At 38.6% G+C, this 11,354-nt stretch overlaps 1 protein-coding gene across 2 annotated transcripts; it reads left to right on the top strand.

The window, feature by feature from the left end:
• On the top strand, positions 1-2,536 carry nmrk2 (nicotinamide riboside kinase 2). 2 transcript variants are annotated; one of them, XM_053486675.1, is made up of 8 exons: positions 1-134; positions 223-313; positions 1,110-1,158; positions 1,444-1,618; positions 1,701-1,772; positions 1,861-1,967; positions 2,076-2,161; positions 2,251-2,536. In XM_053486675.1, exons 1-7 carry the CDS (start codon positions 109-111, stop codon positions 2,159-2,161), a joined length of 606 nt encoding a protein of 201 aa, XP_053342650.1. In that variant the 5' UTR covers positions 1-108; the 3' UTR covers positions 2,251-2,536. The 2 variants fall into 2 exon arrangements, with proteins under 2 accessions (XP_053342650.1, XP_053342651.1); XM_053486676.1 differs by lacking the exons at positions 1-134; positions 1,110-1,158.
• The last annotated feature ends 8,818 nt before the right edge of the window (positions 2,537-11,354 follow it).

Below are 11,354 nucleotides of genomic sequence, written 5' to 3'. Positions count from 1 at the left end.
GGAGGGGAGTGTAGGAGAGGGTGGAAGAAAAAAAAAAAAGCATTCCCATTACTTTCTTCCCTTCTTTATTTCTTTTTTTAGACCAAGAGTTATTCACTAGGCTGTAAGATGAAGTGTATTATCGGAATAGGCGGGTAAGTGTTTAATGACTATATATAGTTGCATATTGATTATCTATAAGATCTTATGGAGCTGATGAAATGTGTACGATCCTGTTTGCAGTGTGACCAATGGTGGGAAAACCACCCTGACCAAAAGGCTTGTGAAGATCTTGCCAAACTGTTGTGTAATACATCAAGATGATTTTTTCAAGGTATGTACTGTCCACCTGTACTTCCTCCTTTTATTAGCATTTGATATGATTTGTTAGATTATATTAAACCACATATTGTGGTATAAGATGAGCTCAGGGAACATCAGGTAACGTGAGGATTTGCAGGATTTCTGTATACTGTTTGTTTGTTTGTTTGTTTGTTTGTTTCTCGGTTTGTTCTTGTTGTCCGTGCCTTGTGTTGTTGTTTTTTTTTATTTCACTTCCTACGCTGGTGTTCTCCTGGACAGCCACCCTCAAACACACTTAAAATGAATGTCTGGATTTTACCTCTCGATCACCTTTAGATGCCACACACACACGTAGCCGTAGAGGTATCAGACATTCATTTGTGTTCAAGTTGTTTTCATGTCACTAATTAATTCTTTTTAAGTCAACGAGAACTAAATGTACTGTACTCATGGCATACATGATGCACACTACAGCAGCATAACTACTTTTTTGCTTCTTTGATTAATAATCAGAAAACCAATTTAATGTAACGCTTTTATTTGGTATATTACAAAGCATAATGAATAATCAGAAAATCATACGACATTTACTCCCATAATAATTCAGTTCAGTTAACCTAAATCTTTAATCTAGTTCCACAGAACTTCCCCAGTCAAGGCCTTACTGCTTGATTGAGGGTTTAAATTACTAAATGAATTGGCTCGAAGTCAACTGAACTGAACAAGACGGCCATGTTTAGCCTGAGGGCTTGGCGTCGTATGTCCAGGTGGGATCAGCACTGCGTGCGCGATCTGCAGCAATGTTTTATTGGTCACTGTTATTGCAGCCCCAAGATCAAATAGAGGTCGGGGAGGACGGCTTTAGACAGTGGGATGGTAAGAGTGGCTTTCGGCTGTAGGAAAAATAAACGACAGTAATGTATTCCTCATCTTTCCATGACCATATTTGTTTACCCTTTTTTTCTGTAACATGAACCTAAAAATGTCTTTGTAATGGATACTTTTTGACTGTTAGTGTTATAACATCTTAACACTTAACCATTAACATCTGTCAAAAGAACAAAAAAAGTATACAAAAGGCAACAAACTGTTATATTTCGAAGAGCCATTATCGTGGTTTGTGAGACGCGCTCTCTGTTTGTCTGTCTTCCCCATGTGCAGTGATCACAGCCCTGGACATGGAGGCCATGGTGAACACTGTAAAAGGCTGGATTGAGAACCCAGTGAAGTTCGCTCGCTCTCATGGCGTGACCCTGTCGCCCTTAACCGACGGGTCCGACCCTGAGAAAGAGCTCCACATACTCATTGTGGAAGGCTTTCTTCTCTATAATTACAAGTAGGTTTGCATTGCTTTGGCATTTTAGTAGACTTTTAGCTTGGTTGATTATATGCTTACAGCTTTGACCTTCGCTTTGCAGACCTTTGGTTGAAATCTTTGACAAGTCCTATTATGTGACCATTCCATACGAAGAGTGCAAAAGGAGAAGAAGGTAGGACCCGCGACACTACAGATCAATCACAGTCCGGGTTAAGAATTTGCCCGTTCATTGTTAAGTTGTTGGTTGTTTCCAAACATAGCACAAGAACCTACACAGTTCCTGACCCTCCTGGTCTGTTTGATGGCCACGTCTGGCCCATGTACTTGAAACACAGGAAAGAGATGGAGAGCTACTGCATACCAATTCGTAAGTGATTAATCAATCAATGGATGTTAAAAGGCGACCAATGGACTGTAGTTGGTATTTATTTATTTATTTATTTATCTATCTATTTTTTAATTTGTTGGGCTACAGAATATCTAAATGGCACAACATCGAAGGACGAGCTCTACAACCAGGTTTATGAGGATCTTCAGAACGACCTGCTCAATAAGTTATAGGTGAGGATCTGATTCTTGATCCTATACTTTATTAACTTTTCTTTCATTCCCACCTTAACCACCCTTTCTTCTTCTGCTTTCTTTTTCAGCACAGCCAAACCACCGGGGGTTGCTTGTGTACAGAACTGTAAATAGTAAATTAAGAGAAAATCAGTTCTACCTTGTAAATATTATAATGGAAACATGACTTATTTTAGATGTGACAACATTTTTTTAATACTCTACTGTATGAAGCTTTTTTTGTTTTATATAAAAGGCATCTATGGCTGCTGGGATATAGATGAATGGCTGTATAGCATGGGTGGCTGTTGAGTTTAACAATTTTGAACAAATGAAAAAAAAAACTTTCACAATGGAATAAGACATTGGATTTACTTCTTGTGGTTGTGTTTTTATTCGTTGTGTTGGAAACATCACAACAGATTACATATACACATATAGTATTTATATATGTACATATGATGACACTTTAATCCACATCTTTTAAACATCATAGTGTAAAGAGGTTATGACTGATTACAGCTTTAAAATTGATGACAGTCATATATGAGGTATGTAGTTACATGAGCAAGTAGTTACTTGTAACAATTTGTAAATGTTAACGCAAAAAGATTAACACTCATAAACAATATTGCTTACAGATTAAATCAAATCTCATTCATTTTAGGACAAAATCTCATTCCTACTCTATGCACAGTGTCTTTCTTTCATACTGACACATGCTCAGACGGTAAAGCCACCACCAGATGGTAAGAGGACAAGTCTTATCTTGAGCATGGTAATGAGAGCTGAAGTGCCTAGAGTACTTCATGCCGGTTGGGAAAAGAGCTGCTCAATAAGTTATAGGGTATATTTAGGAATGGGCACTTGGAAATATATCTGTCCTTGCTCTCACCGATACGCACATACCCACCGTCACCACCACTACCATCATCACCCCACTTGCCCTGACTGAGGTGTCATTCTGCACTCACGAGATCTGCCTGGGTGAAAGATGAGAAGCAGACTGGCATTCTCTCCAGCACCGCAGACGACAAGGGTGGGGTTCACTCATAGTTCAGCTCTAGATCAAGTTATCCCCAATTTTGGTCTGAAAGGATTTTGGTGGGAGGTCAGGTTTGATCGTTGTGCTAAATGAATGGGTAAATATATACTGAAATTTAGGTCAAACTCTTTATCATTCAGAGTTATGTATGAGGCTTTTACAGGCTATTGAGAGGCAAATCCATTTACAGTATGCCCATACTGTGGACCCTTCTTTTTCGTTTTAAAAGAAAAGTTGAACGGAAACCCTCAGTCTTTAATAATAGAGATATAATTAATCATAGTTTACTGCATACATTTGACAGTATGAGCTAAGGACATTTATTTATGATATGACTAAAGTCAGATTCTTATCAACGTATGAGATCAGATGTTGCCATGACGTGCGATTTATTTTTAATTTAATTAATGATGTTCAGATGTTCAGGTGATTTCCAATGTGAAAGTATTTGCCTATGAGCTACAAGTGATGCAAAACTTATGACTTTAAGTAACGTTTAAAATTAACAATGTAAGGTAACATTTTCAGGTCATTTTCATGTTCTCCCCGTGCTTGGTCGGTTTCCTCCGGGTACTCCGGTTTCTTCCCGCAGTCCAAAGACATGCAGATTAGGCTAATTGCCATTCCTATATTGCCTGTAGTGTGTGAATGTGTGTGTGAATGTTGACTGGAGGTCCTACCACGGTCGTCAAATGGGAATAAATAAAATAGGAATTAACATTGGCAGACGTTGCTACATAGACGGATGGAATAGATAAGTAATGTATGGAGAAGCCACAGTCTCCATAAGAAGCATGCCAGCTAATTTCCCTGTAAAACCTCCCAAAAAAGGACTGATGCAGTTTTAAAGATAAACTTTGGTTTTGGTTGGTAAACTTCAACCTTAAATGTTTTATTTCTTCACTATTGATTATTCTTCATCATTAACCATAAATGATATACAATCACAGAGATGAGCTTTTTTAGGGTTAGGGCTTGAAGAAGGACCCTTACAGGGGATCTTGTTTAGTATGCTGGGATTTTAACTTACTACCTTCCAAACACTAGAGCAGAAACTTGCTCATTTAAACCCTTAAATGTATTACTACTTACCATTTTTATGATTCAGGTATTTCAATTTATTCTTCAGTATAAAAATGTTCATTACCAAATATGATTTGATGACTGATTAATGAATTCTTGGAGTGTCAAGAGATTTATAAGCTTACAATTAATTACATTATTTTGCTTGTAAATGGATAATTCCAGATAAAAAGGGATTATGCGAAACTCTTTCATCTTGGTAATTTACTGGTGAAGGCTAAATAATGAAATCAGCCATGTCAGCTCATGAATGAGACTTCGAAGGATTTCAGAGTTGACATTCTTCAACTTTGCCACACTTTGTGTTCGGGGGTGTTGGCGTGACTGGCTCAGCTCCTCAGGACCTGCTGCTGCGGTTAATCCCAAACCTTCATAACTGGAATAGCTGGATAACAGCTGTATGTGTGTGTGTGTGTCTCTGTGAACATTTCACACATTGTCACATGACTGCCTGTCATACATAGTCCCAATATACTTCAAACTCTTCCGTTAGCTTTTAGTAGGAGTACTGGATTATTAGCAGAGGTCATTTTAAGCGGTCTCATGGTGTACATTTTGGAATAGTATTTATTTTCTCAAAAAAATTCTAAACATACACCCATATTGGGGTTAAACATTGACTTTGTGAATTTACTTCCAATCATAGAAAATTGTATTTTTTAAAAAGTGTATGCTTTTCACATGACTATAGACTGAGTTTTCTGGAATCGTTTAAAAATCGAAAATGAAACCTGGAAACGTTCTCTTATGCTTGACCTTCAATCGTTCCATAGCTCTTCCTAAGCAACATGAGTACCGATATTTAAGATGGCTTGGAACATATTTGCATATGGCCAACAGCATTTGGGGCAGGGGTGGCTCAGGCAGTTGAACCTTTGGGTTGCTGATTGATTGGAGGGTTGGGGACTTGAGCCTTGCTACTGCTGGGTTGCCACTGTTGGGGCTTTGGGCAAAAAACTTAAACCCCCAAACCTATGCAAATTGCACCCGTAGAAAAAATCACTTGATGTTGCCAGTCCCAAAGCCAACAGCAGCAACAGCATCTGGTGATGTCACCAGCATACAGAATATATATATATATATATATATATATAGGGATGGCCACAGTAAAAAAAAAAAAAAAAAAAACTTATAATCTGTGATATGTAAGGCATGTGCTAACAGTTGATTCTCCATCTTGTGACAGCTGTGCCAACACAGTGGATCAACTTCAGCATGGGCCATATGATATCCCGCTGCCGGGCTATTTTAGAAATAAGCCTACTAGTCAGTTGCTTGACAGCATGGGATGAATAGGTTAATCACATTAGGGGAAGTGATGGCTCAATGTTTAAGGCTTTGGGCTAATGCACAGAAGGTAGTTTGATCAAATCCTATAAATAAATATGACTACACTTGCATGTAATGTGATATATTATTTTGCGGAAAACTAAGCTAAACAATGGATTAAATTCATCTTGTCAATGTAGTGACTTTGATTTTAGATTTTGTTCTTAGAAATGAGTCTAGCAACAAAACCAAGAGACTCGCTGAGTAAGGTTGAGTGACACTCTGGCACTTGGTACAGCTGTCCAGTTCACATGTCAGCTGCTGGTATTATCATTCAGGAGAGCAGGTTCAGCTGACGCATAGCCGGTGTCTAAAACCTGACTGGATTGCTCTTGTGCAAGCCATCGTTTCCAAAAGCCAATCACACCTGTTTTCAATAACCAATAACTAATCACCATTGTGCCCAGTAATCACCAATGACCCCAACAAACTAAACTTTATCCAAACAACCAATAACCAATCTTTATTATTCTCAAAAAGTAATGCAACCTTGTTTCCAATAAACATATATATACTGTATACAGTGCAAGTTCTCCCACTTAAAAAGATGAGAGAGGCCTGTAGGTATATCTCAACTATGAGAGATAAAATAAGAAAAAAAATCCAGAAAATCACATTGTCGGATTATTAAAAAATTTATTTGCAAATTATGGTGGAAAATAAGTGTTTGGTCACCTACTAACAAGCAAAATTTCTGTCTTTCACAGACCTGTAACTTCTTCTTTAAGAGGCTCCTCTGTCCTCCACTCGTTACCTGTATTAATGGCATCTTTATCAGTATAAAAGACACCTGTCCACAACCTGAAACAGTCACACTCCAAACTCCACTATGGCCAAGACCAAAGAGCTGTCAAAGGACACCAGAAACAGAATTGTAGACCTGCACCAGCCTGGAAAGACTGAATCTGCAATAGGTAGCAGCTTGGTGGGAAGAAATCAACTGTGGGGACAATTATTAGAAAATGGAAGACATAATACAAGACCACTGATAATCTCCCTTGATCTGGGGCTCCACGCAAGATCTCACCCTGTGGGGTCAAAAAGATCACAAGAACTGTGAGCAAAAATCCCAGAACCACACGGGCGGACCTAGTGAATGACCTGCAGAGAGCTGGGACCAAAGTAACACATTGTGCCACCAGGGACTTAAATCCTGCAGTGCCAAACGTGTCCCACCTGCTTAAGCCAGTACATATCCAGGCCAGTCTAAAGTTTGCTAGAGAGCATTTGGATGATCCAGAAGAGGATAGTGAGAATTTCATATGGCCATATGAAAACAAAACAGAACTTTGTGTTTGGAGGAGAAAGAATGCTAGTGCTAAATGCATCCAAAGAACACCATACCTAGTGTGAAGCATGGGGGTGGAAACATCATGCTTTGGGGCTGTTTTTCTGCAAAAGGAACAGGACAACTGATCCGTGTAAAGGAAAGAATGTATGGGGCCATGTATCGAGAGATTTTGAGTGAAAACCTCCTTCCATTAGGAAGGGCATTGAAGATGTACCGTGGCTGGGTCTTTCAGCATGATAATGATCACACCGCCTGAGCAACAAAGGAGTGGCTTCGTAAGAAGCATTTCAAGGTCCAGAAGTGGCCTAGCCAGTCTTAACCCCATAGAAAATCTTTGGAGGCAGTTGAAAGTCCGTGTTGCCCAGCGACAGCCCCAGAACATCACTGCTTAGAGGAGATCTGCATGGAGGAATGGGCCAAAATACCAGCAACAGTGTGTGAAAACCTTGTGAAGACCTAAAGAAAATGTTTGATCTCTGTCACTGCCAACAAAGAGTATATAACAAAGTATCGAGATGAAATTTTGTTATTGACCAAATACTTATTTTCCACCATAATTTGCACATAAATTATTTAAAAATCCTACAATGTGATTTTCTGGATTTTTTATTTCTTATTTTGTCTCTCATAGTTGAGGTATACCTATGATGAAAAATACAGGCCTCTCTCATCTTTTTAAGTGGGAGCGCAATTGGTGGCTGAATAAATACTTTTTTGCCCCACTGTATATGTAAGCGTAATAAATGTTTCCTTCTTCAGACAATATGTTTTGATTTGTAAATGACCATGGCACATTTGGCGTCTCCTAGAGACTTTCTGAGCATGTGTTCTCTACTTCTTGCATGAAAAGATTTAGCAACACTGGGCCAAATGGCCAAACATGGTTAATTCCACAGTAATCCTCTCAGAGAGCGTTTAGGAAGTTCTTGAATCCCAAGCGTCCTTCACACATATTCTCACCTGCCGTAACTCCATATGATCAGGAGGAAAGTAAAGGTGACCTTCAGCCCAGGACGCTATCATTTAGCTGGCAACTCCTGGTTTCTTTACGCGGCTTCGGGTGTATAGAAAAATAAGGCAAGCATATTCCTTTTGAGGGGGATATCTTAAGACCATCTTCATTTTAATCTCACATGAGGCAAAGATGTGTCGCTCTGGATAACCTAGATTCATGAAACGAAATAATTCCAAAGTGTAGAAACATTAGCTATTATGTCGGGAGCAGCAGGGGATTTTCTTTTACAACATTCTTTTATTATTATTACTATTAATATAACAACACAAAATGTTATTGACCAGGAACTTCAAGACATTTTCATCAATTTTATTTGCAATATATTTGCATACATTTTATTTCCAGTCATTTCTTTTCAACTACAACTGACAGCGCCCAAATGTTTGCTTGTGATTGGATTTTACTGTTATTTTTGTCCACTTTTAGATACACAATGAAACACTGAATGTAATATTTTATACTTACTGTAGCCTACACTGTATCTTAGTATCCTGGTGGAGGGAAGTGTCTTGAGCCAAACAGTTCTCTCGGATCCGCACTTCTTATACAGCGGAGAGGGGGACGGAGGAGGCGGTCCCCGGGAGTTATCATGGAAAAAAATAGATCAGTTTGCAGGTTAATAATAGACATCAGATGCTTGGTGGCTTTTGCCCTATTTGGGATGTAACTGTAGGCCATCATGGACAGGTGGAATTACCCAGCATAATATAGTGCAGGGGAAAAACTTTTGCGTAAGATATGAGCAATAAAAAAGCAGCAGTGATTTATTTTATCGCGTATTTGTCTGTTTGTTTATTTGTTTGCAAGGCCTATTGACCAGTTATGTCATCAGTATTGTAATTACACCCCACTAGGCTACTGGAGGCCATTCCAGGACGCATTGCGCATTTATGTACTGCTATTTATTTTTAAGTTTCATATACTTATTATGATTTATAGTAATTTTAGAGATCAGGATACTATTAGCCCTATATCAGGGAAGTTCAATATGTTGGCCATTATAGACATTGCACTGATTTATTCATTGTCATGGTGATATTCAAGTGGCATGTTTATAATCATATGTTTTGTTTTGTCGTTTGTTGGGAGGGGGTTGATAAGTGGACATGTCTTTATTCCTTCATGTGATTTCTCACACGATTTGTTTGTTTTCATGTGTTCATTGTCCATGAGGTTTCTTTGCCACGTGTCAACTAAGGCTCATGTGCCCTATTTCAGGGCATGTGGACTTTCACTTGCTTACATGGACTACTAATAACAATCACAGCTGAAAATAAACTGAAAACTATAATAAAACATATAAAGAAAATCAGATATCCCAATAGCTTTCTACTTTTGTCTTTTAATTCGCTCAATTTTAAAAAGACAGCAGAATGAAATGTTTGGTATAAAGTTGCTTTCATTCCTTCATTTACACTTCATTTTAGTTCCTTCACTTAGATTTGTTCAGATTGCTCTGATATTGTAAGGATTAAAAGCTATAACATTATAACACCTGCTTAACCACCCCAAATGGTCACCAACACAGGAATGGCCTGTGTGTTCTGATCCCATGCTAAGGAATCCACCAGCAATTAGAGAAATTAGCAATTAGAGCTACATCAGCTATAATATTGGATTGAACTACATGGGCCAGCCTTCACTCCACACGTGCATCAGTTTTCCTTCATTGGATCACTTTTGTTAGGTCCTGATCACTGCAGACCAGGAATATCCCACAAGAGCGGCAGTTTTGGAGTTGCTCTAACCTAGTTGTCTAGGCATATCAATTTCCCCCTTGTCACAGTAACTACAGATACAATATCTCATGCCAACGGCATCTGGAAGAGGGGTATATCAGGCAACAAGTGAACATTTTTCCCTGAAATTGATGTGTTGGAAACAGAAAAAATGGACACAGGTAAGGATTTGAGTGGCCAAATTGTGATGGCTAGAGGACTGGGTCAGAGCAACTCCCAAACTGCAGCTCTTAGGGGATGTTCCCGTATGCAGTGGTCAGGATCTACCAAAAGTAATAATCCAAGGAAGGAAAACCTTAGAACCAGCGACAGGGTCATGGGTGGCCCGTGTACTCTTATCCAACATAAGATCTACTGTAGCTCTAATTGCTGAAAGGTTAATGCTGGTCTCCATCAAAAGGTGTCAGAACACACAGTGCATCACTGTTATGGTGACACAAAAAGGGCCTACTCAACGTTAAGTGGGTGGTCATAATGTTATGGCTGATCAGTGTATCACGGAAGAAATAGGTTTTTCTTGAATATCTAACCGTATAGCACCACCTAGTGTTCGGCTGATGAGTACCCAGTTAGATTTTTCTTTTTTTCCATCACAGGATCCCATCACCAGTCCTGGAGTACCACCTGTCATGCACATTTTTGTGTTTTTGCTATTTTAACACACCTACTTCAAACCACAACGAGCTGTTAATTAGCTGATTAGTTGAAACAGGAGCAGGAAGAACAGTCAGATGTGCAGGACTGTTTTTTCTTTTTTACAGGACCACTGTTTGGATATAAAACATTTTTTTTTATTTCTTTATGGAGTATGTCCATAAGGGTGACACAGGAGGAAGCTACTACGTTTAAAATAAAAGAGATATCAATTTATCGAATTAAATATAGTTTATTTCAATTTATATGTTCACTGTATGATTTTTTTGACACACATTCATAGAATAGTATGAAAGGTTGGGAAACCTAGTTATATCATTATGTGGTCACTCATTTTGCATGATACTGGTACCCCTGTTAATATCCCTCTTATTAAGAGCCAAATATCCTTATTGTATATGAATCCAAATGCTGATGTGGCATTAAGTAATTCTCCAGTCTTTATCATGACATAAATCTAAAATCTCAAGTTGAAAAAAAGTTTTGTAGTCTTATAAGGTTTAGCCAAGAATGACAAAGGTTATTGTCCATAAAATGGTGCGACTCTCACCACTGTTGTGTGAAACTGAACTGGTCAGGTCACTGTAATTTTATTTTCTCTTTCATGCCAAATCTAGTTCAATTGGGATAGATAGATAGATAGATAGATAGATAGATAGATAGATAGATAGATTGATTGATTGATTGATTGATTGATTGATTGATTGATTAACCCCAAAGGAAATAACCATTTCAGACACCGTTATAAATTATATGATCTAAAACAATTCCAGAACAAGACTAAGTGTTAACAATAATCTGACTAGCAGTTTTTACCTGTTATTCAGCACTGCAGCGTGCGGTTTGGGACGTCGCCCAGATGTTTCATAGTAGGCGTATTCACCACTGGATAACAGGACACTTCGTGGTTTGTGCAGATGCCAGCACGGAGACAACGTTCCCCATGTTGACAGACACGTGACCTAAAACTGGCGCCTGTGCGCAAAGTTTGCTTCGGGTCAATACAATTATGGGGCCGAGTGCTTGTGCGAGGTGTA

The sequence above is a fragment of the Clarias gariepinus genome, chromosome 25 (assembly GCF_024256425.1).
Source record: "Clarias gariepinus isolate MV-2021 ecotype Netherlands chromosome 25, CGAR_prim_01v2, whole genome shotgun sequence".
NCBI lineage: Eukaryota > Metazoa > Chordata > Actinopteri > Siluriformes > Clariidae > Clarias > Clarias gariepinus.
Note: the sequence above shows the minus strand (reverse complement) of the source record. Positions and strands in the feature narration are given on the sequence as shown.

Bases quoted from the DNA above. Each gene is read 5' to 3' on its own strand.
- nmrk2 (XM_053486675.1), top strand. From the start codon at position 109: ATGAAGTGTATTATCGGAATAGGCGG. The intron at 1,159-1,443 runs GTAAGAGTGGCT...CCCCATGTGCAG, and splicing joins CGGCTTTAGACAGTGGGATG to TGATCACAGCCCTGGACATG. The intron at 1,619-1,700 runs GTAGGTTTGCAT...TTCGCTTTGCAG, and splicing joins TTTCTTCTCTATAATTACAA to ACCTTTGGTTGAAATCTTTG.